The 26,249-nt window shown below is 48.0% G+C and overlaps 1 protein-coding gene across 6 annotated transcripts in view; it reads left to right on the top strand.

The window, feature by feature from the left end:
- CDH13 (cadherin 13) overlaps nt 1-26,249 on the top strand; it is a 1,112,406-nt gene that overhangs the window by 968,124 nt on the left and 118,033 nt on the right. For all 6 annotated transcript variants that reach the window (XM_058279653.2, XM_058279651.1, XM_071209046.1 and 3 more), the window contains 2 exons: nt 14,110-14,292; nt 22,254-22,507. In XM_058279653.2, coding sequence (XP_058135636.1) covers nt 14,110-14,292; nt 22,254-22,507 — 437 coding nt within the window. The remainder of the gene's footprint in view (nt 1-14,109; nt 14,293-22,253; nt 22,508-26,249) is intronic.

Raw genomic sequence — 26,249 nt, 5'->3', positions numbered from 1 at the left:
TATAAATAGGATCTTTGCCAGTGTTATTGGTTAAGGTGAGGCCTTAATTCAATGTGACTGGACTTGTTACAAGCAGAGGAAATTTGGCCACAGTAGGAGACAGATGAGAGAGTGAGAGGGCCAGGTGACAGAGGCAGAAACTGAATTACGGGTTGCTGGCAAGCCTGCACCAGACCTTAGACGAAGTATGATCCTGCTGGCATTTTGATTTTGGACTTCTCGCCTCCCAAATGGAGACAATGAGCTGTTGTTTAAGCCGACAAGTCAGTGGTCCTCGGATACCACAGCCCTGGCAAACTAACAGAGCCTGCTATTGTTAAGAAAACTTTTCTTCTTCATTCAGGTTCCAATGTTTATGGTCAAATGCATGTATCTTCAGAAAATCTCTTTGCCTCTCAAAACTAAATTGTTTTCGAGAGAACCAGCAAGATGGCAGCAGAGTAAGGAGCTCCTAGAGTGGGCTCCTGCTGCAGGGCAGTTAGTAATCACCCAGAGCTCTCTGGAGCACCGGTTTGGGGGCTCCAGGAGACCAGAAGAGCATCCTGCAGCATCCTTAAAGGAATGGAAGGAAGAGACTGCCCATCTGCAGAGAAGACTCATGAGTAGAGTGCTCCACGCCCCGGAGGCTGGTGCCCATCCTCCACTGGAGGCACAAGTTGCCTCGGGAGGGGAGCTGTTCCACAGCTAGAATTGAAAGCTCCACTTCCCAAAAATGGGGAGGAAGAGATGGTTGAGCACCAACTTCAGCTACTGGTGAGTAAATTTGGTTGGCTACAGTATAATCCTGAGAATAGCTAAAGTTTGAGCCTGTCCAAGTCAGAAAGGGGAGAGGAACTGCCATCTTAACTCCACACATGGCACGAGAGGAAGTGGGGTGGACTGAGGATCACAGTGCTGGTGGGAACAGCTTCTTTCCATCCAGGTCTAGCCTAAGACCCAGTGCCACCTCCCAGAGGGAGGAGGCTGTGGGAACCTGTGCCAGCCTCTCCAGGAAATTACCAGTCAAGCTGTGGAGGCTGGTGATTATCTTACTCTGGTGGCATAAGCCACCCCAGGAGCTATTTTATTGCTGGAATTGGAACCTCCATTTCCCAGAAACAGGAGAGGAGGAGACAGCTGGCTGCCGATTTTGGCTACTGATTGGCAGACTTGACTGACTAAGATATAACCCAAGGAACAACTGGGATGAGAACCAGCCCAAGTTGGAAAGAGGCCAGTGGCCACCACTGTGACTCAGCCCCCAGCCCGAGGGGAAGCCGGGCTGACCAAAAATCACAGTGACAGGGGAACCAGTTTCTTTCACCCAGATCAGCCTGCAGCCCTAGCCTAAGCTTCAGCCCCACCTCTGTCAGGGAGGAGGCTAGTGGACCCTGCACCAGCCTTTCCAGGTAACTGCAGGTGACACTGACTGGCACAAACTGAAAATCAGAAGTCTGCTAGGGCAACTGCAGTCATCTTGGACCTGTACTGCACAGATTGCTGCCCACACCTGCAACTCCACCCCTACCACAGGCAAGGGAGAAAGGGGCATGAAGCTTCATCAGTCTCTCTGGGCAGGTAATCTAGGCCTGCACTTGGATTATTCCACACCGCTGTGACTCAGTCCCTACCCCTGGCAAAGGAGAAAGTTGGAAGAAGCTTCACTGGTCCCTGGAGCAATGAGGGCAACTTGAGCCTCCACAGCTAACAGCATCAACTACATGCTTGGCTCCTCCTGCACAACCAGCAAGGGAGAAAGGGCAGAAAACCCTAAACTAAAGAGAAAAACTGCACCCAGAATAAATACTCTAGTAAATCAGATGCGAAGACACCAACAAAAAATTACAATCCACACCAAGAAACAGGAAGCTATGGCCCAGTTAAAGAAATAAGATAAGCCTCCAGATGACATAAAGGAGTTGAGACAACTAATAATAGATGTTCAAACAAATCTCCGTAATAAATTCAATGAAATGGCTAAAGAGATTAAGGATATTAAGAAGACACTGGATGAGCACAAAGAAGAATTTGAAAGCATACATAGAAAAATAGCAGCTCTTATGGGAATGAAAGGTGCAATAAATGAAATTTTAAAAACATTGGAATCATATAATAGCAGATTTGAGGAGGCAGAAGAAAGGATTGGTGAGCTGGAAGAAATGGCCTCTGAAAGTGAATGTAAAAAAGAACAGATGAAGAAAAGAATGGAAAAAATTGAACAAGGACTCAGGGAAATAAATGACAGCAAAAGGCATGCAAACACATGTGTCATGGGTGTCCCAGAAAGAGAAGAGAAGGGAAAAGGGGCAGAAGGAATGTTTGAAGAGATAATGGTAGAAAATCTCCCAACCCTATTGAAGGACATAGATATCCATGTCCTAGAAGCACAAGGAACTCCCATCCAAAAAAATCCAAATAGACCAACTCGAAGTCACATACTCATCAGAATGTCAAATGCCACAGACAAAGAGAGAATTCTGAGAGCAGCATGAGAAAAGCAAAACATATAAGGGATATCCAATAAGATTAAGTGCTGATTTCTCACCAGAAACCATGGAGGCAAGAAGACAGTGGTCTGATATATTTAAGATACTACAAGAGAAAAACTTCCAGCCAAGAATCTTACACCCAGCAAGACTGTCTTTCAAAAATGGGGGTAAGATTAGAATATTCACAGATTAACAGAAACTGAGAGAATTTCTAAGTAAGAGACCAAATTTTCAGTAAATACTAAAGGGTGTGCTAGAGCCTGAAAAGACAGGAGAGAGGAACCTGGAAGAGAGTCTAGAAATGAAGATTATATCAATAAAAGTAACAAAAATTGTCAAAAGAGTGGTGAAAATAAAATATGACAGATAAAACTCAAATAGTCAGGAATAAACTTAACCAACAATACAAAGCACTTGTATTCAGAAAACTGCAAGTCAATGTTAAAAGAAATTTTAAAAAGGCCTAAATAACTGGAAGAACATTCCTTGCTCATGGAGGGGAAGACTAAAATATCATTAAGATGTCAATTCTACTCAAATTGATACACAGTTTTAATGCAATCCCAATAAAAATTCCAGCAGCATTAAAGAAAAAATTGAAAATGTGGTCATCAAATTTATTTGGAAGGGTAAGGGGTCCTGAATAGCCAGAAACAGCATAAAAAAGAAAAGCAAACTCTCATCTCCAGACTTTAAGTCATATTACCTAGCTATAGTGGTAAAAACAGCATGGGACTGGCCTAAAGACAGACACAATAGACCAAAGGAACCAAATTTATGGTTCAGAAACAGACACGTGTATCGTCAAGTGATTTTTGACTAGCCTGTCAAATGCACACAGCTCAGGCAGAACAACCCATTCGACAAATGGTGCTGAAAGAAAAGGATATCCAAAGCAGAAAGAAGGAAAGAATACCCCTATCTCACACCCTATCCAAAAAATTAACTCAAAATGGATCAAAAACCTAAAAATAAAAGCAAGAACCGTAAAACTTCTAGGAGAAATTATAGGAAAATATATTCAAGACCTGATGGTAGGTGATGGATTCTTAAAGGAGTTAAGAGGAGGACTGAGATGGACTACTGAGGTTTAATGTATGTAGAAGTTTTAATTAGCTTTACTATAAAAGTGTGGAAATGTATGGAGTGGATGGTAATATACAGTGAATAACAGCTAGTTTATAAATGGGGATGTGACTGAAAATGGTAGTCTGGGTATGTAAATGCCAATTGACAGAATGCTAGAGAATAATCTAGGAACTGAATAGCACAATAAACCAAGAGGTGGATGAGAATTGTGGTTGATGGTACAGGTGCAAGAGTGTCCTTTATGAGCTAGAGCAAATATATATCACTACTGCATGGTGTTGGGAATGTGGAGAAGCAGGGGAAAAATACAGCTGGAGTGACCTATGGACTGTGGTTAGTAGTAATAATATAATCTTGCATATATGCGAAAGATGCCCTGTATTGATAATGAGGCAGTATGGAAAATGTGAGCAAAATGTACACTATGGACATGGTAACAATCAGATGATATTATTTTATCTGTAGTAAATGTTCCACCACACTGTGGTGTGTTGATGGAGGGGTGTTGTTTGAGAATTCTGCACATGTGCATGATTGTTTTATAAGTTTACAACTTCTGTCATAAAAAATATATTTTAAACATAATAATAGAGTGGGTTTGGGAAAAAACTCACCAAATGTAAGATAAGGACTATGATTAGTAGTAAGATTTTGACAATAGTCTTTCATAATTTGTAAAAACATCTCACAACAATGCAAGATGTTGGTGGAGGGTAGATGTATGGGACCCCTGTATAATTTTATGCATGTTTGCTTTGTAAGTTCACAACTTTTACTATACACTTAACTGTTTATGTACATTCATATATAAATGATATAAAGATAATAATAGGGTTGGTTAGGGGAAAATACTTTGGTTAGTAGTAATATTTTGACAATGATTTTTATTTTTTTTATTGATTTCTCTCCCCTTCCCCCTCCCCAGTTGTCTACTCTCTGTATCCATTTGCTGTGTGTTCTTCTGTGACCACTTCTATCCTTATCAGCGGCTCTGGGAATCTGTGTTTCTTTTTGTTGCATCAATTTGTTGTTGTGTCAGCTCTCCGTGTGTGCGGCACCATTCTTGGGCAGGCTGCACTTTCTTTCGTGCTGGGCGGCTCTCCTTACGGGGTGCACTCCTTGTGTGTGGGGCTTCCCTACACGGGGGACACCTCTGCAGCACATCAGCACTGTGCATGGGCCAGCTCCACATGGGTCAAGGAGGCCCAGGGTTTGAACCCCGGACCTCCCATGTGGTAGGTGGATGCCCTATCCATTGGGCCAAGTCCACTTCCCAATGCTTTTTAATCATTAGTTAAAAAGGTTTAACAGTGCAAGTTATTGGTAGTAGGGTGAGTTGTGAGAGTCCTGTATGATGTTATATATGTTTGTTTTGTAAGTTTATAATTATTATTATACACTTATTGCTTATGTATGTTTATGTATGAGTGGTATACTTCAATAAATTAATTTTTAAATTAAATTATTTTCAATTTTCTCATCAAATGTACAAATGTTTTTTTTTCTTTAAGTTTTCAGAGAAACTAAGCACAAAGGGAGATGCTATTGTCATATAATAAAATGGTCAAGCCTGGTATTTAGAGGAAAAAACAGTAGACATATTTGCTCCTAGGTTTTTATTTTTCTCTCACCATCTAATGTAATATCTATTTTATCAGTTCCTTAGGATAGAGGTTTTCAAACTGCTTTTGAGCAGCAAACTCTTTTTTCCCCAATTGAAATCTTAGGCAGAAACTACAATATACAGAACAGAGAAGACACACCTAACTGATTCCTCCAGTGATAGAAATCCTCATTTAAAAAAGAGAACCCCATACATTGGCTGGACTCCTGAGCCATTGCTCAGTCCCTCCTGGCTCCCAGGACACAGTTTGAAAACCACTGCCCTACAACATTATTTTGCTTTCAATTTTGGGTGGCTATGTGTTTAAATTTTGTTTTGCTCTTTGAGCCTCGCCTGCCCCAAAGCACAGTTTTTTTTAGTTGGTTGCAAAAGTGTATTTCCATATTTGGCAGATTTAAGGAGATTTCGTAGGCAGGGTCATGTAAAGGGAAAAGGCAGTTGTTAGAGGGTGGGCTGTGGGGCCCTCACAGAACCAGAATAGACAAACCCAGTCTTGCATCTTCCAGAGAAATTATTTACCTGGCACCTCCATGTGTCTGCAGCCAACACACAGAAACTCATCATAGGAAATGAATTGACAGAGAAGCATGACGGGAAAAGGGAGCAAATCCTGCCTGAGCAGGCTGTGAATATTGTTTCCCTCTTGTGCCCATTGGCTCATCCCCTGCACCTGAAAAGCCCCACAATGGGAGGGAACCCACGGATGGCCGCCATCTAGGAATGTCACTGTCCTTCCAACCCGGTGCTACCTGTGTTGGAAGGTAGCACATAACACAGACGAGGGGCATGTCTGCATTGCTTGCCTCAATCCAGAAACACCTGCCAGGGATGCTAGTTGAACTTGAGGAGTCATCTTCACTCAGGGGCAAGTTTCTTTCTGGTTGAGCTGCTATGCCTTATTTATTATTGTGGAACCATCTCACATTTTGCATTTCCTCATGACTTTATGACAGAGGAGGTGTAAAACAATATTGGACTGGGAAAAAACTGGAGTTGTTCAATAGGCCCTTTGGTGTTCCTCACTATGGCTCGTAGGTATTTTCTCTCTGCACAATAGAGATAACATGCAAATATTTTCAGCAAAGCATCTAGCATAAAAAAGAGGCACTGTCTTTGCCACTAGATGAAATAAATATTAATTTTATCTAGAGGGTGCTTTGATTATCTTTTCTTAAAGACTATCTTTTAGAAATACACATGGAAATGTTTAGGGATGTAGTGTGATATGTCTGAGATTTGTTCCAAATAATAAAGGAGTGGGAAGGGGTAGGTGTGTAGATGAAACACAATGGCCAGGAGCTGGAGGTACCTGAAGCTTGATGATGTGTAGATGGGGTTCATTTTTCTCTTCTGTCTACTTTTATGAATGTTTGAAATTTTCCATTGCAAAAAGTAGAACAGAAAAAGATAGGGAAAAAAAAAAGACTTGAGTACCTCTGGAATTGGGTGTTGTCAGCAGGACCACACTTCCCTGCTAAGGACGCCAACACCCCAGGTTGTTGTCCCCAAGGCTGTGTTTCCGGTGGAGCAGAAACCCACCCAGGCAGGCTGGACTGAAGATGAAGTTGCTGACAGGCACAGAAGCATCCTCAGACAAGAAAGGTAGTGGGCCTCTTGGGAGGCGGCGCAGGAGCAGGAAACCCAGCTGACCACTGAGACGGCTTCCGGTGTCTTTTGTCTTTGAATGCCACAAGAGCATCACAGTTGGTCTCGGAATATCTCCGTTTTTCTCTTCCCCATGTTCATTGGATTTCTCCCATAATGCAAGAAAGTACAAATGGAAAAACCGACTACCCCATTCTCATCTACTCAAAGATTTAGATTCAAGGACCTTCACTGTCTGATTGTAGCCCTACTTCTCTGAGTTCAAAACCTGAAGAGAAATCATCTGATTGTTCATGAACTAGCGAATGAATTAGTTAGCCCTGAGTCAGCTGGTCAATCTAAACAAGTATGGCCAAGAAAGATGGGGTCACAGGATACAAAAAGTAGCCTCCTGGTAAGGCTCCTTTCAGCAGGGGGTGGGGTGGGGTTAGTTCCCGCAGAAAGAGTTTCTGGATTATGCTGGCACCCTGGAATTTATCTACTCCATACACTTAGTGGTCTTCCAAAAGGGATGGCTCTCATTTACCGTTTAGAAATACTTTCTATCCTCTCTACCACTTGAACATTACGGTCCACTTTCACTTTTCCCAGTGAGAATAGAGAAGATCTGGTCATGCTTCTCACTGTGAGGCCCTCAAATAGGGATCCCAGCATATAATATGTTTTCAGTGCCCTCACCCTCTGAAAGCTGTGGGCGTTGTGGTGAAGTGCACGCAGGTGCAGCACCCTCAAGGAGTTCACTGTTGGGGGCTGGGGGAGGCCTGTCCCAGCCTGTCCCAGCCTAAGAGGACCAGGAGCCTGTGCCAGGTCCTCTGCCCATTGTCACTGGAAGTGCTGGATCTGGCACTGATGCTTGTCCCCACTGCGCAGGCTGTCTCCTCTGCGTGTCAAGCATGAAGGCTCTGACACTATCCCGTGTTTTCAGAGAGAGCATCAATCCCCAGCATTTGAACCAGGCCAGGAGAAGAGTAAAAGATGCTCAGCTTTGTCTGGGGCCATGATGCTTTGGCAGGTCCGGAATGCTCTCCTTCCCTCCTAAGCCAGCAGTTCTTTCAGGGCCTGGCTGGGCCTGTCCTACTGGGCTGGGGCCAAGGAATGTCTCTGAAGTTTCCAGAACTCTTGAAGGCTGGCCAACATTCAGAAAATGGTTCTCAGTCGAGCTGAGGTCCTGGTGTCTCTCAGTTTTTAATCACTTCTGAGATATAAGAGTTTTTTTCTTAAGATACTGCATTAACTTTATTCAGAATTCAAAAATTTGTGTAAATATTACACAGGCTATATTATACATACTACATATGTAAACATATTTCTTGTTTTATATTTTAAATACTTATATTTGAATATTTTATGTTATATTACATATAATATATATAAGTGCACATAAACTTTAAGTATAAGTTAAATAAAAATGTTTTCCTGGTTTTTTTCCCCTAAAAGCCTATTTGTCCTACATTTCACATTTTGTATATGGTGTGAGGTAGGGCTCAAGATTCTTTTTTTCTCCCATGTGGCTATCTAATTGACCTAACACCATTTATTGAAATGACAATTATTGGGAAACTAAGTCATGTCCAAACATGAAAGTATCCATATTGGCCACAGGTGCAGCCTTGGAAGTATCACAATGGAGAAAAAGATTTCAGAAATGGTAGAAAATCACTTGGGCTGGATATGCCTTAGGTGAGCCAAACACAAAAAGAAGAGGGTGACCAGAAGAGACTGTCCGTCTACTAAACTGTAAGCTCTCTGAGGGGAGGTAGCAGTATCCATCTCATCTGCTGCAGTATTCCCTGACCTGGTAGAGTCCTCAGCATGCAATGAACTCTTAAGGAATATTTATAAAAACGAATTCTTACATCTTCCCATGTTGGTACGAATCCTAACCACAGATCAAAGAAGCCAGATGTCTGAGGCAGCATCTCCTTCTAAGTGTGGGTGTCCAGATCAGTGTCATTCACCTTGGCAATGAAGGGCTTGTTAATACAGGACAAGGGGGAGCAAGTATGTCACTGTCAGGGACATGCAGCAGAAAAGAAAATAGCTGCCTCTTGGCTAATCCTAGGAGATAGGATATATACACAGATAACAGCAGCCCAAGGCAGACTGCGCAGAATGGAAAGAGTCACGGAGTTGAGCCGTATTCTCTAATTTATTAGCAAGAATTTCATGTGATGAATTGAAATCCATCATCATCATCACTAACAAATACTGACTCCTTGCCATATGCCAGGCAAAGTGCCAACCTCCTTAATCTTATTTGTATCCAGCAGAGTTTCTACCCCATTATACTCGCAGCAAGAGATTAGAATTTCTCCATTAAGCTGGATCCTTTATGTAAACATAGATGCGTAAAAGTGGTTGCAAGTTAAATTTCTGATGATCTTGCCTCATACCTTTTCCCTCACAAGCAGAAATTTCTGAGACGTTATCTTTTAATTTGCCAAAGCCGGGGCCCAGATGATTATGTGTCCCAGCTTTTCCAGTTCACTCTCAGGCCTCCATGGAAACCTGGGGTTGGCAACCATGAACCTGAGATCCTGGCCATCAAGCACGCAGGTGTCTATGTATCTATCCATCTATCCCTTAAAATCTGGTCACCTTTTCCCCACCTCTGACTTGGCTATCCAGCCTTCTTTTTGTTTTGTTTTGTTTTTGTTTGTTTGTTTGTCTTTATTTTTTTTTAATGTTACATTCAAAAAATATGAGGTCCCCATATACCCCCCAACCCCTCATCCCACTCCTCTCCCCATAACAACAACCTCCTCCATCATCATGAGACATTCACTGCATTTGGTGAATACATCTCTTAGCACTGCTGCACCTCACGGTCAATGGTCCACACCATAGCCCACACTCTCCCACAGTCCACCCAGTGGGCCATGGGAGGACATACAATGTCTGGTAACTGTCCCTGCAGCATCACCCAGGACAACTCCAACCCCCGCAAAATGCCCCCACATCACATCTCTTCCTCCCACTCCTTACCCCCAGCAGCCACCATGGCCACTTTCTCCACACCAATGCCACATTTTCTTCAATTACTAATCACAATAGTTCATGAATAGAATATCAGTAAGTCCACTCTAATCCATTCTCTATTCCTCCATCCTGTGGACCTTAGAATGGTTGTGTCCACTCCACATCTATATCAAGAGGGGCCTTAGATTCCACATGTATGCTGGATGCAATTCTCCTGCTTTCAGTTGTAGGCACTCTTGGTGGTTGACCTTCTTCACCTCCATGTTAGCTGAGTGGGGTAAGTCCAATAAACCAGAGTGTAGGAGCTGAAGTCTGTTGAGGCTCAGGGCCTGGCTATCACATGGTCAGTCCAGAGATCCAGCCTTCTTTTCCTCGTCCAAGTTAACCTCAAGTTCTTCTGTGAGGAAGAGAGTTGGTTCTGGATGTATAATAACCTACACGCCCTTCTCCTCTCCTCTTATGACCTTTGTGGCAAGTCTAGACAGCCTCATCCTAAATGTCCATCCCCAAACCCTCCCCACCTTTTCAAGAAAAGCAGAATAAGATAACTTCTCTCTGAATTTGGAGGAAAGCGCTAAGGAGCTCTTTTGGAACCAAACCACTTGCCCATTTTGTGCAGGTACCTTTTGCCTCTGGTATTCGATTAGCCAAACAGTTTCCCAGAAAAGTGACTATTTTTCCCAGTTAAAGGAAGTAATGTTCCTATCAATAATTCCTCCCGGTCTGGTGTGGTAAATTAATGTCTGTCTATTGTTTTTAAATCATCAAGTGAACATTGCTATAGAAATGTAAAGTGGTACAATTTCATTTGAACCTATTTAATTTTATATTCTTGGTTTATATAATGGGGTTGAAACATTGAATAGAATTAATAGAATGAGTATTTAATTAAGCAGTAATGAGTTTCTAAATGGATGCTCGGATAAACTGGCTTTATAGTTTATGCCGGAATCAGATAACGGTCTTAACGAAGACTGTAATAACTGCGTTGAATGTTTTCTTATTTAAAGGTTTTCCTGAATTCTCTCAGGAGTACATTTAAACAGAGCCCATTTCCTTGATTTGGCTCTTGTTTGCTTTCAAAGTAAGTTCACAGGCCTTTGCGGGGCTCCCAAGGCCCTGGGCCATCTGACCTGAGCTGCCTTGGTGTCCAGTAACAGACAAGCCCCAGCCCCTCCTGCACAACCTCAGGCCTTCCCCATCTTCCTGGAACACTCCTGCTACCCGCCTCGGCTCACGCTGCTTCTGGAGCCACCACTGCTCTCCCGCTTCGCCCCACTGACTCCCCCTCTTCCTTCTGTTATCAGGAAATTCCCCTCTGATGACCCTCTCAGCCTGGGTCAGTTACCCCACCACAAGCTCTCTGGGAACCCTGCAATTTCTTTCCTGCACTTAGCACATTTTTATAATTACACGTTTATTTCATCACTGTCTATCCTTTCAGTTTGTAATCCCAATGAGAAAATATACCGAGTCTTTGTTTCCCATGTGTATCCCTAGAGGCTAGTACCATACCATGCCTGGCACACGGAATGAAAGCATGCAACACATAATGGCTGTCTGGAGGATGGATGGAGGATAGATGGATGGAAAGAAGGGAGGAAAATGTGGCAGGGACAGATGCACCACCAAACCTAAGGCCCTGTGAGGCCACAAGGCACGATTCTGAGAATCCCTTTGACATCACCTCCCTCCCACTGTACCTGGAATCTACTGAACACTGATTTTTGTTCCAACCCCTTTGGTGGGTGCTGCAGACACAAAACTCCCAGAGTTCTGGGAGAAGGTGCTCAGGCTTATGTCCGTTCGACATGTCCTAAATATCAATTTCACTCATTCGTTCGTTCATCCGTCAGATCTTGAGACCCCGTCACGTGTAGGGCCTGGCCTAGGCACCTGCAACCAGAGCCACCTCATCCATCAGGCTCCGTGGCACAGTGCCTGCACCCTAAAACTGGAAGGAAGAAGGATGAACTTTCAGGGTTTAAAAAAAAAGTTTTTTGCCAGAAAAAAAATATAACTTTTAAATTCCATGAAAACCTGTTATGGTAGGAGGGGTCAACGAAAGCAAAAATGCCTAAGGCCTACAGAAGTCATAATCTTGCCCTGATGGGCATGTTGTGAAGAGCAAGGCAGGTCAGTCAGCCCCTGCCCTTCTAGAACATTCTGGAAAGCGGCAGAATCAGACCAGTCAGTCCCTCTTCGTCTCGCTCCTGTGTGACTTCATCCACATTTTCTGCTTCCAACATTTCAGACCTTTCACTATTCAGCAAGTATTTCCCAAAACGCCCCACACCACGCAAAGGATGGGGCAGAGCTGAGGATAAGACTGTCGCACATGGAGCCTCTAGCTTCCCAGCCCGGCACCCGTCCTCCTGGTTTGCTCAGGCACGAGTGCCACAACAGTCACCAGGGCAGGTGTGAACTGATGTCCGCTGTGACCGGTACGGACAGGGAGCTAATCTGCTGGCTCTGGACCAAGGCGAGGGGGAGGCATGGGCCGAGCTCATGCAGATGCTGGACGTGAGGAGCAGAACTGGCCGAAAGCAGAGAGTCCTGGGACCCAAGAGTCCACTGGACCACGATTCACTGAGCGGCTCTGGACGAGCCCCATCCCTCCGTGTGCCTGTTTCCTCACCTGCCACCCGAAGGGATGAGAGGAGGCCCGTGCCACGAAACCCCCTCCCGTGCACGCACCCTGCGCAGAAGCGGGTCAGCGCTCCTGCCTGCTCGGCACTGCGCCCGCAGCCTCACCCACCCGGCAGGGTGGGCACCGAGCTGGGAGCTGCTTGCACCCTTGGCCTCAGTCGTGCTCCCTGCCCTGGCCACGCACACATCCGAATTCCCTGGGGAGGCTCAAAAACACCAAGTGCCAGGCCTTCCCCCGACCATCTGATTTGGGGTAGGATGCGGTGCTGTGTTTTTCAAAGGAGATCCTGATGAGGAGGCGGGGCTGGGAGCCACTGGTCCGATGGCCAGCTCGGCAATCCTGTGATTTTTGTGGGAATGAGGGAAAGATGGAAGTTAGGACTGGTCGGCTTTATTTAACAAGAATCGGAGGAATCGGGTCAAAAGGGTTTAGCTCCTCGCACGTAGCCGTGAAAGAGCTTGCTCACGTCCCTCCAGCACTAGCTCTGGTCCCAGCTCCTTTCCCCCCTGCATGCATGTTCTAAACATTTTCTAGCACCCCTTTTGCAGAAGAGAAACAGCCGGTGCAGAGTTGCTGAGGTGTGAGAGACAAATTCGTTTCTGTCCGCCCTGCACCGGGCAAGGCATCACGATTAAGCCTTATGATTAATGATTTGCAAGTCAATTAATCAGCCCCTGCTTTTGAAACCTCATTTCCCAAATCGCTTCTCTTAGAACACGAGGGTTTTTTGACACCGCCTTACTGTCTCTAGATTCACTTTCCTACTAATTAAAATTCCAAGATACTTCTTCTTCTTGTCAGCTTATTGGTATGACTTGTTGATAAAATATTTGCAAACAGATTACTATTCACCTGTAGTGTGTCAGAGGTAAGTACCAAAACAATACTTTATGCTTCCCAGCTCAAAGGAATGTGCTAATGATAGCTCATGAAATTCTCTATCCATGTGGGAAGCCGATTTTTCATTTATTGATTTATTTTCACCCCACCTACTTGCAACAAGTATTTGAGATGTATTACAATAAAAACACAGGTACAACCAGGCCACAAGCAATTGATTTATGTGTTTCTTTAGAAAATGGTTTTTTAAAAAGTCATACTAGCTGTGGGCAAGGGATGGGAAGGATGAAATGTGCTTTTGTTTTTTCAGTACAGAAGATGGGGCAGGGTCTGGCAGAGGCTCTGGGGTCAGATCCTAGCCCCTCCGCTTACGAGCTGGCTATCTGGTTATCTGGTGACAACCCAGTCTCAGTGGAGGTTTATTTCTCATCCGATGACGGTTCAGGACAGGCACTCCTGTCCGTCAGGTTGCTCTCTTCCATGCACAACTCAGGGACCCAATTCCCTTCCCCAACTGGCTCCAGCCTCCCCAGAGGTCTTCTCGTGGTCATTGATGTTCAGGAGACAGGAGGAGAAAGTGTGCGGAGAGGTGGCTCTGCTGCGCTTATCACCTCCCAGCCCAGCCCACCCGGAGCGCATGTCCCTCTGTGCACGCTCCGTAGGAGAGAGGCGGATCTCGCGGCCGAAGGCGGGGTGTGGCGTGTGCCAGGCCCTGGTTCTCCTATGTGGTCATTCCCCATTAAATGACCTGATGGAGGTAAAATGCCCTGAGCAATAGCAAGCACTGGGCTGGAGCTCCGTAAGTGGTCTTTGCTGCGTTTGTTCTAAGCAGTTCCCATCTGTTCTCTTTGCAGTTTCAAGCCACAGTGGAGGAAGGGGCTGTGGGAGTGATCGTCAACTTGACAGTGGAAGACAAGGACGATCCCGCCACGGGCGCGTGGAGGGCTGCCTACACCATCATCAACGGAAACCCGGCACAGAGCTTCGAAATCCACACCAATGCCCAGACCAACGAGGGCATGCTCTCTGTTGTCAAAGTAAGAGTGCTTCCAACTGCTCCTCCTCCAGGGGCTCAGACAGCCACCACGTCCTAGAGAAGTCGATCGTGGGAATTAAAACAGGAAGGCCTTTGGCTGGAGGCCCACTTGTGTCCCGAGCAGCACAGACCAGCAGCCTATAAAGCAGGTTCTAGACAACTCAAACTTAGGAGTAACTTGAAGAAAACCACACTTAGTTTGTAAATGAGTTTCTCTATGCACTTGATAATGAATGATCAAAAGAGATGCAAAAATGGAATATCTGGATGTGTTTCCAAGATCTGTGCTCTAAATATGGATCATTACACTTCTTAAGCTTTCTTAGCAGAAGCTCAGATATATTCTTAAAAGCAGGTTAATTATGTTAGAAAGAGAGCTGCACCTGTAAGAGAACAAAAGCTCACCCACTTGTGGAGGAGAAAAGAATTTTATTAACAATCTTGCAAGAAAAGGCTCATGATCTGGATAAAATTGCTGGTGGCCAAACCACAAGAAACAGTTATATTTATACTCTAAACCTAGCATGCAGGTCCCTCTCCTGTTCCCCATTGATTGGGTACTTCAGGGGTTACAGCCTATCTGATAGGTCTAAGTTCAGTGAGTCCTGCTCTGACTCCCAGCTTCCACACTCTCTACATGTCTCTGGCCTGGGTGGGCTCAGAGCTGCTTTCATTCCTGGTGTTTTTCAAATATGGTGCCACTTTCACTATTGGCCCCACCCCTGCTCTCACCATTGGCCCGTCTCACCTTAGCTCCACCCTCATGTCTCACCATTGGCCCTTCTCGCTTTGGCCACTCCCTCCCCTCTCACCATTGCCCCCCCCCTCACTTTGCAGTCACTTTTTAAATTCTTGGCACACCAAAGCCACTAAAACCCTTTTCCCTCTCTCCTTCAACCACAGAGCCTGCTCTGGCTTCCCCTTTGTGAAAATTAAACTTAACCCTTGCCTATAATTATAGGCATGCAATAATTCTTGGTGTGAGACCTCCTGTGAGCATGGCTGTCCAGCACCCTGGCATGCTCTCTGGCTCTGTGGGAATTAAGAAGAAAAGTGACAATGAGTAAAAAATGCTTGGCACATGGTAGAGCCTCAGAGCTCTTAGTGGGAAGGGCTGGGGGCAGGAGACCTAATGCAGGCAGACTGGGTAGCCCAGGAGAAGGAATTTTCACACAGTTCTATTTCTGCCACAGACCAGGGCATTCCTTAGAACACTTTTTTTTCTAGTGGATGAAGTCATTTGCCACAAAAGCTGGGAGTAATGTTAATATTTTTTCTAGGGAGGAGAGCAGTGATATTACCGTCTACTACTGTGTGCTCTTGGCCAAGATGCTTAAATATGTTTTTTGCACCTGCTTTTCATCTGTAAAATGAGAATGATGATTGTAACCAACCTCCTAGGGTTGTGTGAATTTAATGGGGCTAACCTATAAAACGTTTAGAGGAGTGACTGGGACTTAGAGCTTGTATTAGTCTCCGCTTGCTGCTGTAACAAAACCACCACAAATGTGGTGACTTACACCACCAGGAATTCATTACCTCCCAGTTCTGCAGGTCAGACGTCAAACTGGGTCTCACTGGACAAAGTGACCAGGGTGTCGGCTGGGTTGGGTCCTCCGCGAGGCTCTGGGAGAGCCTGCTTCCTTGCCTCTCCCAGCTTCCTAGGCTACCTGCCTGCCTTGGCTCATGACCCCTTCCTCCACCTTCAGAGCCAGCAGTACAGCATTCTCAGATATCTCTGTGACTTTCAGCCCCTACCTCCAATGCCACATCTCCTCTCTGACCCTGACCTCCCTGCCTCCCTCTTTCCAGGAGGCTTACGATTATCCTGAGCACACTTGGCCAGTCCCGTGTCACCCCCATCTCCAGGCCCTTAACCCAAACACACCTGCAGAGTCCCTTTTGCCATATCAGTAACATGTTAGCAGGTTCTGAGGGTCAGGACGTGGGCATCTTGGGAGACATTGTCCTAACACAGAGCCATAAAATCCAGGGCTCAGGCAAGGCTCCAAGCCACCCTTGGGGGCAGTACCTGGAGCCCCCGGAATGGCGACTCTCAGAGCCATTCCAGCTTCCACCAGGGGATGGTGGGGCCTGAGCTTGTCTCCAGTCCTATTCTCGCAGGACCTCATCTGAATTAAACCGTAAACATCCGGCTGAGGAAAGCAGCCCCTGTGCCTCCCCAAATCTTCTTGTCTAATGAAACAGGCACTGTCACAGTTGCTGGGAGACCCTGCCACTACCCTCTCATCTATCACTGCAGTTCCAAAGCCGTGAAAGCCATAAACTAAAGCAGCCACTCCCTGGCGCCTGCACTTAGCCTCCACCTACAGAAGCCGCCAGGCAGTTTTCCAAGCCTGCCCCCAAATCCCAAAACTTGGGTAAATATACCGCCCCCCTGTAAACCTTGGAAGAGCCCAGTTCTCCCCAGTGCATGCTCATGACAGTTTGAGGAAAATAAAATACATACGAGCAGAACTAGCCCTGCAGAAGGAGGCCCCCCACACACACCGTGTCCCCACATTGGCCATGACACCACATTGGCCATGACACCACATGGCCATGATATGACAACTGCTAGAATATGTAAGAGGCCCCTGGAGTGCTGGCTGCAAGGCAGGTGGCTGGGCCCCCCACGTGCTGAGTCAGCATAAGAGGGCAGGCTCCTGGGTGACTCTGCGGCTCAGTGTGCACAGCTCACATGGAGAACCTGCCTTAGAGGAAGGAGCCTCGAGCAGCACACCTGCCACTCTGCAAATTGCTGGGGAGGGTCAGGGCACTGCAGTGGTTCTAGTGAGTGGACTGACTTTGCTTTGCATTGGGATGCAGATGTCCCCTCCCCCACCTGCCACCTGCCACACCAATCAGCAGGAAGGGCCTTGAGCTCTCCCTGCGTCTGCCTGCCTGAGTCGCCCTCTAGGGTGTCCTCCACTTGGCCAGTTATCTGTATGTCTATTAGGAATGCTTTTAGCTGCAAGTAACAGAATTCCAGATTGATAGTGGCTAAACGAGAAAGAGAACTCAATGACCTCTATGACTAACAAAGGAGGCTGTTTCAGAATTGACAGGTCAAGGAACCTCAGGTGATGCTTTGGGATGTTTTCCTCATGGATATAAAAGGGCTGCCAAGCCCCAGGCATCATGTCCCCACCATAGGCAGGACTCAAGGCAGGAAGCAAGGATGCAGCCAGTCAAGTGAGAGAGAGTGCTCCTTGTGTACCCTTCTCCTTTAAACAGGGAAGAAACATCCCTGCTCTGGGTCCCCCAGCAGACTTTCCAAGACACTTTGTCAGCCAGATGACTCAGGCCCACCTGCCCTTGGCTGCAAGAAAGCTCAGAAAGCTCAAATCTGGCTTTTTTGTCTGAATGAGCAGAATCCTGGCTCTCAACAGGACCCCATCCTAATACTTTCGGCAAAGGACTGCCTGTTTCATCTTTTTCTTTCCCCCTCTTGATTTTTCTTTTTAAATGTTACGTTAAAAAAATATGAGGTCCCCATATACTCCCCACCCCACTTGCCCCACTCCTCCATCTTGAAAGGCTTCTGGTCAGGAACGCCCTTTGTTGCTTTGGAAACCTCCAAAACCGTCAAAGCCTTTTTCTTTCAGCTGAGTATAATCCACCCTGCATTTTCTCTTCTTCCTCAAAGAAGGAGACATCCAGAAGGCATCCTTGATCCCCAGACCTGCCGTGGTCTTGGATATGGCTATCGAGTCGCCTCGGAATCTTCCCTCTTCTCAGCAACAAGTCCCTGGCCCGCTAGGCTTTCCATGTGCATCAGCTTTTCCAGCCGCTACGTCTCCAGGGCAATGGTCTACAAGTCTCTTGACACTTTATAAAATATTAACTGAATGGAATCTCTGTAGCTTCCATCAGAACCATTTCCAATTTCCTCCCTTCCCTGACACAGAGACCCAGAACCAGACACAGCACATTAATAAGGTCGTGTGCCCAAGATAACGGCAGGCTTCTCAATCCAAAGCACGAGCCAGGGCGGGCCTCGGAAGGGCCTGGCATGGGGTCCCGCGGGCCTGGCCCGGGCCGTACAACTGGACTTGTGACGTCTGCATGATGCAAATGGGAGGAAGCAAAAGAGAAGTTCTGCCCTCTGCAAAGGGCAGCTCAGTATGTGTGCCTAGCTCTCTCTGCTCCCCCAGCTTGTCCTCTTTTGCCCTCTCTCTCCCCCTCTCTCTTCCTCTCTCTCCCCCTCTCTCATTCTCTCCCTCTCTCTCTCCCTCTTTCTCTCCTTCTCTCTCTCATACGTGCTCTCTCCCTCCCCCTCTCCCTCTTTCCCTCCCCCTCTCCCCCTCTCTGTCCCTCTCCCTCTCCCCCTCTCTCTCTTTCCCTCCCCCTCTCCCCCTCTCTCCCTCTTCCTACCTTCTCTCTCTCCCTACCCTCTTTCTCTGCCTCTCTCTCTCCCTCTCTCTCTCTCTTGCTCTCACTCACTCACTCTCTCCTGCTCTCTGACACATCCATGTCCTCATGTCATCTTCCCTTGGAAGGCAGCATGCAGCTCAGCCTGGGAGCACCCCGGGGGAGCACCCCGGGGGAGCAGGGCTGAGGCACGGGCTCTTGGCTCTTTGGATCTCACGTCTTTCTTCCTCTTTAAAAACGTCCTCCAGGCCATGCTGGGTGTGACGGACTCGCCCAGCATCTACTCGCCTCCTCTTTACAACCTTTCTTTGTACGAGGATTCCATCGATGGGGAAATGGAGACGCTGGGCTATAGCGTGGCTTGTCCACGTCCCGTGGTTCTTAAGCGTCAGGGCCGGGACTCAGCCCCTCCCCTCTGTCTTTAGGAGCACAGAGTCTCCAAAGGAGCACAGGGTCCCCAAAGGAGCACAGGGCCGTTTTGCTTGCGAGCCCCCCACAGGGCAGAGAGGGCGATTTCTAGTCAGTGTCACCTGTGCAAATGCCACACGCAGAGCAGTTGATCTTATCAGTACAGATTTTATCATCAGACTCTTGGCTGAAATCTCAGCTCTTGTGCCACTCAGTAGCTGTGTGACTTCAGCCGAGTTCCTTAGCCTCTCTGAGCTTTTCCTTAGCTGTAAAATAGGAATAAAACTACCTCCCATTATGTGGGTGAGGGGAGGATTAGGTGAGATGTTGCATGAAAGCACGCAGGGCACTGCTGGCACATGGCAGGCTGTGGTAAGTGACAATAATGACACGTGAAACAGTGAAGGGGTGTGGTGAGGGTTCAGTCTACATTGTAAGGTGTGTGTGTGTGATAGTGTGTGTTTGAGTGTGTGTGTATGAGAGGTAAGTGTGAGTGAATATATGTATGTGAGTGTGTGATGTGTCAGTGTACATGTTTGTGTGTATGTCTGCACATGTGCCTGTGTGAATGGTTGTGTGTGAGTTGTGTGTGTAAATATGTGTATGAGGATGAGTGTATTGTGAGAGTGTGTGTGACTGTATATGATTGTGGTTTGTGTGTGGATTTGTGCGAGAACATTTGTGTGTAAGTGTGTAAGCAAATGTGCACGAACAATTACTTGTGAGTGTGCACACCTCAGCATGTGTGAGTGTAAGTGCACATGTATGAATGTGTGCACGTGTGTGTGCATGTGTGCAGAAGCTGTGGGTGTCCACCAGGCCTGCTTTACCAAGTAGGAGCTCCCCGGCCCCAGTCCACACTTGTGGGCAGCCAGCCTGGGCCGCCGTGTCCCCGCAGGAGTGCGCCTGCAGCCGCCCTGCCTGGAGAAGACAGAGGCTGCACTGCAGCTCCCGGGGCTACATGCAGGCTCCAGCGCAGCCCACCTCCTGGCCCGGCCCCTCCCGCCCCCTCACTCCCCCTCCTCACCCACCCCCAGGAGAGCACAGGCCCCAATTCCTGCTCAGGCTCTGTTTCTGGGGAACCAGCCTGCACTACCTCGCGCACACACTAACACACGTGTGCATGCAGCTGACCAGCTCACACGCACTCACCCACATTCACACACATCTGCCACCTAAGCATCGCCGTTTTCGCTCTGTATTGTGTGCCTGGGTGCTGGCGTACACGAAGGCATCGTGTTGCACAGCTTTGCCCAACCAGCTCTCAGTAGCTCTGGGTTTCAGGCCTGTTCCGAGTTGCCACGACCCAGCAAGCCAGATGTCCCTGTCCCCTCAGTATCCTAACTGGGATGGAAAACTCTGCTTTCCAAGCATGGCGGCTCCCTGGCCCTGGCTGGAAATTTACTTTATTGGGGTAGCATGGTATTGGCATCACTGGGACTGGTAGAGGGCTGTTGTTAGAATCTGCAGGCAGGAGCAGGGAGTGGTGCAGTATTCTGTTTCAGGGAGGGAGCCAAAGTAGAGCTGGGAAGCTGCTGGGTCTCAGGAGCTCTGCAGCTGCTACCTCTTGAAATCCTCATATTGGCCCTTCTGGGAGTTGTTCTGCATGGCGGAGAGGGGCCCACCTACAGCGTTAGCATTTCCACTGTGTGCAAGTGTGCATGTGTGTGTGAGTGTGCATGTGTGCAGTGCATGCGTATGCATGAGTGTTCACATGTGCGCACACCTATGGGTGTGTCTATGTGTGCATATGCATGGGTGTTTGTGACCTTGTATGTATAGGTACATGTGTGCATGGTGCAAGCGTGTATATTGCTAGCACATAGTAAGCACTGTATAAATGTAAGCTGCAATTCTCACAATCTGCCTGATGTTCTGTAATTCACCCAACATCATGCCGATTCAGCCTGTCGGATTCCAGATCTCAACGCTCGTCCCGCGCAGCTGTTTTCCAGCTCCTACCATCTCCTCTCCATTACCCCTTTCCCAAATCCTCTGATGACTCATACTGTCAGTGACTTACTCTCAGTGGAGTTCATAAATCACCTCCCTTTATTTACTTCAGTCTTGCCTTCCTAGCAAGAATATCCATTATGGCCCGGGTCTAATGAGTTGGTGGCTTGTTTTTCCTAATAAACGTTAGGAAAATATCTTTTGAAATAAAAGCTTGTCCTCGTCTCACTAAATGTCTTTTCTTGGACCACAGGGACACGAGCCCCGTCCTGGGAAATACCAGTCTCGTGGTTTGGAATGAGAGTGGCCAAGTAAAAGCCACCCATGCCATGCTCCCCAGGGCCAGGCCACCATAGTGCTGGCATTTACGACGTGGTCTCCTTAGCATCGTCTGATTTAGTCTGCACGGCAGCCTGGGGAGGTGGCGACTGCCATCCCCTTTGCAAACTCGGCCTCATCAGGGCTGAGGACAAACAGCCCAGCACTAAGTGGTTCTCTCCTGGGCACGGCCATGGCACCGGCATCCCTGTCCTCTGCCCACTAAATGGCAGTAGGACCCTTGAGCCATGGTCACAAGTGAAAATGTCTCCAGGTGGGGAAGATCCTGGGGGCTTAACCCCCGGCCTCTTGTACCCTCCAGTCCTTTTCCCTGTGTCTCACCCTACAGGATAAGTGCCAGCCCTGTGGCAGGAATTGCCGTCCATGTTTAAGAGAGGTAGAGCCCAAACTCCCAGCTCGGTGGCAAGTGAGCGAGAAACATTTGCTTGTCCTTATCCATTTGATCTATGGCAGGGTAGCCGGGGGAGGGCTGGCCTGAAGGTGAGGAAGCTTGAGCATGGACTTCGGGGTCCCTCGCTTGCCCGGGGCCCTGGGAGTGCCAGCACCGTAGAGTGACAGGCGGCAGGCAGGGAACCCTTCTCTGTCAACATCGCCAGTAGGTTACCCACAGAGATCTCGGAGCAGAGGAGGCCAGCTGTCTAAGGCTGAAGTCGTGTGCTGTGATTTATTTCTCCTTCTGAAAATATGACCACTTTTGTGCCTAACTTTGCCTTCATGTGTTTTGTATTTACTTTTTAGAGAGGGCCCCTAAACTGCAGAAGGCTCAGCCCCACAAGCCCCGGGCCATCCCTGGACGCCCCGCACTGTGCCGGAACACCTGCCTGTGCGCGCCCCTCGGCTTGTGCCTTGGCCTTTCCCATCCTGAACCCCCATCTCTCTGCTTTTCAGCCTCTGGATTATGAGATCTCCGCCTTTCACACCCTGCTGATCAAAGTGGAAAACGAGGACCCCCTGGTCCCCGACGTCTCCTACGGCCCCAGCTCCACGGCCACCGTCCACATCACCGTGCTGGATGTCAACGAGGGTCCGGTTTTCTACCCGGACCCCATGATGGTGACCAAGCAGGAGAACATCTCCGCGGGAAGCGTGCTGTTGACGGTCAACGCCACGGACCCCGACTCGCTGCAGCATCAAACCATCCGGTGAGTGGGCACCTCCAGCCCGGAGACGGGGAGGCAGGGAGGAATTGCTCTGCTTGGCTGGTTGCAGAAGGTCGTCAGGGGTGAAAGACCTTAATTAAACTGGTTCATGATGTGGATGCGCGGGAAGCCTGGGTCACAGCAAAGAGATTGGGGCTGGTGGAACCGGGGTCTGGGGCTTATTTGGCAGGTGCGGTGCACCTCGACGGGTGTTGAGCCACTTTGAGGGTGTGTCCCAGCGGATCAGATGGGTGTGCTGCCACCAGCGTAGTCCCCAAAGGGAAAGAGAAACCAGCCACCATCTCTGACCTCCTGCAGCCCAGAAACTTGACCTGCTTTACCTTGATCACAACTTTAGGAGAAAGGTGTTGATTAGCCCCATTTGCAGATAAGAATCTTATTAATTCAGAGTGGTTCAGTAATTTATGCAGGGCCACCTGGCTTGTTAGCAGAGGAGTCAGGATTGGAACTGAGGGCAGGGTGACGGCCAAGTCCATGCTCTCTCCACAAAGTGCTGCTGCCTCTGAGTTGTCAGAAGGGGAAGGGACGGGGTGCTGCTCAGCAACTAGAAATGGGCCCTTCGGGTTGAAGGGTAGCCTGATGAATTTCTGCCTTCATTTCTTTTTTTTTTTAATGCCATTTTAGAGCCTATTTTTATTTTTAAAGATTTATTTATTTATTTTATTTCTCTCCCCTTCCCACCCCCCACCCCGGTTGTCTGTTCTCTGTGTCTATTTGCTGTGTCTTCTTTGCCCGCTTCTGTTTTTATCAGCGGCACGGGAATCTGTGTTTCTTTTTATTGCGTCATCTTGTTGGGTCAGCTCTCCATGTGCGCAGCGCCATTCTTGGGCAGGCTGCACTTTCTTTCGCGCTGGGCGGCTCTCCTTCCAGGGTGCACTCCTTGTGCGTGGGGCTCCCCAACGCGGGGGCACCCCTGCGTGGCAGGGCACTCCTTGCACACATCAGCACTGCACGTGGGGCAGCTCCACACGGGTCAAGGAGGCCCGGGGTTTGAACCGCAGACCTCCCATGTGGTAGATGGACGCCCTAACCACTGGGCCAAATCTGCCACCTTCATTTCTTAAATTCACCCAATGCTTGGAATGAGGGTATTTCTCTAATGAGGTTTTTACTAACGGAGCATCTAATGCTACCAAACATGAGGTGTCCTTAATGTGTGTTTCACAATAAACTTAAATCAGCAGGCATGTCCAAATGTCTGCTGCTCTCTGCAAAAAGAAACTTATTAGTCATCTCTTCCAAAATCTAATCTTCTTGAATGAGGTACAAATAATCAACTATTAGACACACTTATAATAAACATGTGTCCTGTTTTCCTGATTCGAAACACCTGAAAATGTACAGACTCTTGTCAGCCGTGTTACAGTGACATGACTGGCAGAGAGGAGTGAAAGTTATTTTCCAATCCCAAAGTCGATTTATTTTTACAGCAAAACTTTCCGAAATACCAGGTGAACTAGATAAAAGTTATGAAATAATAGCAAATCCTATAATAATGTGAATCTGAAATAGCCATTCTTTTTTTTCCTTTTCTCCTTTTCTTTTTCCTGCTTGGTACTTGACAAAGGAAACATGCAATTTAAACATCAAAAAGAAAGCTCTCCTTAAGTACTTCGATGGAAAAGCCTATAGCTTAACAGACCGCAAGGTAGTTGTACAAATTTAGGACGTCTTTAGGGGAGCTTAACTGTAATTTTGTCTTCTAAAATAGGTGGTGGAAGAGGTGACTCAGGGAGAATGAAATGAATTAAAACGGGTGGGTGCTGCTGAGTGTGGGTCTCTGCCACCGCCGTTGTAACTCGTAGTGCTCACCAGGCATGAAAGGGCTAAGGGAGGGACTTGGAAGGAGGCACCTGGGACCCAGAGCCAGGCGGGGGACAGTGGGTCAGTCCAGGCTCTTTGATTAAGAGCAGCTCTGGCTGCCTTAAGCATCAAGGAAATTCTCCCTGAAGATGCTGAAGGTAGTTTATGGAATTGAAGGACATCTGAAGAACCAGGCTGAGCGAGACAGGACCTGGGCGTCACTGAGGCTCTTGGGAATGGGAACTGCCAGGCTGGCACTTGAGGGTCTCGCAGGGAGAATAATCCCACTCCAACCATTTTCCTTTCCCTGGGTCACTCTGCCCAAGGTTAAAATTCCCAGGAGTAAGTCTGCTTGCCGAGCCTTCCCTCTCAGGGCACCTGGAGTGACCATCCACCAAAACAGTGTCATCAGATTAGGCCACCCACCCCAGCAGGTAGCCGGCTGGGAAGGGGAGGACGTCCTGTCTGGCAAAATGAAGGCCGTCCTTGAGTATGGTGACGGGATTCCAGCCTGGAGAGGAACATTCAGGGATATCAAGGCCAGTATGGAGAACAACATAATAGAACTACGACAAGAGGCACAGACTCCGTCCCAAGACCAAAGACGCTGCCCAGGCGCCACGTAGTTACACCGGCAGCCCGGGGGGCTCCGTGCCTGAGTGTTGAGCTAGAGCTCCTAAAATCCCATCTGGGGACAAATTTGTTCCCAGAGACAGAGGCAGAAATGAGCAGGCAGAGTGACAGTCAGGAGGAGAGCAGGTCAAGGAGAGAAAAGGACAAGTTCAGAGAAAGTAATTTGTAGATTACTGGGTAGGTGAGACGGATGGTAATGAGCAAGAACACAGAAAGTTCTGAAAAGCTTCACATTTCCTCACTAAGTCTGGTCATCCCAGTTGTTAACGCCAAGAGCCTTAGACCCAGAGAACACAGGTGTTGGCTCATATAATTGACATGTCCGTGGGCACCAAGACGTCCAGCGAGGCAGAAGGCAGGTGCTCAGGCTGTTGGTCATCTCATAAGTGGGAAGAGGGACACCAGCCACACCAGTCTGCCCGCTGCCAGCAGAAAGGGGTGTCCTCTTTCGCATTTATGGTTCCAGCCCAGGTCCCAGGTTCGAGCCTCAGTGAGCTCACTTGGGACACTTGCCCATCCCTGTACTAAACAGTCACATAGAGGAGGAAACTACGTGAGGTTTCCTCTCATGCGCTTTCTCAGGCATGAGAACTCTGAGGGTGGTTCCCCTAAAGAAACCCAGGAGGCTCTTCCCAGAGGAAGGCAGTGGATGTCGAGGAGTCCGGAGCAACACAGGCCACTGTTCCCGAGTCGCGGGTCCCCTCGGTACGCAGGGCGAAAGCATTTCCCTGTGGCCGGTTTACCTGAGAGTTCCAGCACTTGACAAACCCCTTCCTAACCTTGACGCAACGTGACTGTCTAGGCGGGCATGTGTCCCTGTAGCCTTTGTTTCACTCTCTGCCCTAATTCCTCCCTGCTGGGCCCGGAGGCACCCGGAAGTGCCCGTTTCTCAGCCTGCCGGGCCCCTCCCCAAACGCGCCCTCCGCTGTCCTCTGCTGATGCTGAACTGAGCTTGGAGGAGAGGGACGGGCGGCATCGCTGACAGGCAGTGCTCTTGCCAGGGAACGCCAAGGAGGAAAGGCGCCTTCACTTCTTGCAGCCTTTGCTCCTGGACCCTGGAAGCGGCGTCCCCGGGGGCCGCGTGTGCGGGGTGAGCAGGGCTGCGGGCGGGCCGGGCTGGGAAATGGTTTCTAGCCACTGCGCTGGAATGCTCGATGGCACAATGACCTTGTGAGTTGTGTTATTGCGGTTGTTTCAGTGATTCTCCAGGGAGCGGGCAGAGAAAGAGGGAGGAGCTTAACACGGGGAATGCTTTTTTTTATTTGTTTTTTATTATTATCTTTTTTTT

This window comes from Dasypus novemcinctus, chromosome 18 (genome assembly GCF_030445035.2).
Source record: "Dasypus novemcinctus isolate mDasNov1 chromosome 18, mDasNov1.1.hap2, whole genome shotgun sequence".
NCBI lineage: Eukaryota > Metazoa > Chordata > Mammalia > Cingulata > Dasypodidae > Dasypus > Dasypus novemcinctus.
Note: the sequence above shows the minus strand (reverse complement) of the source record. Positions and strands in the feature narration are given on the sequence as shown.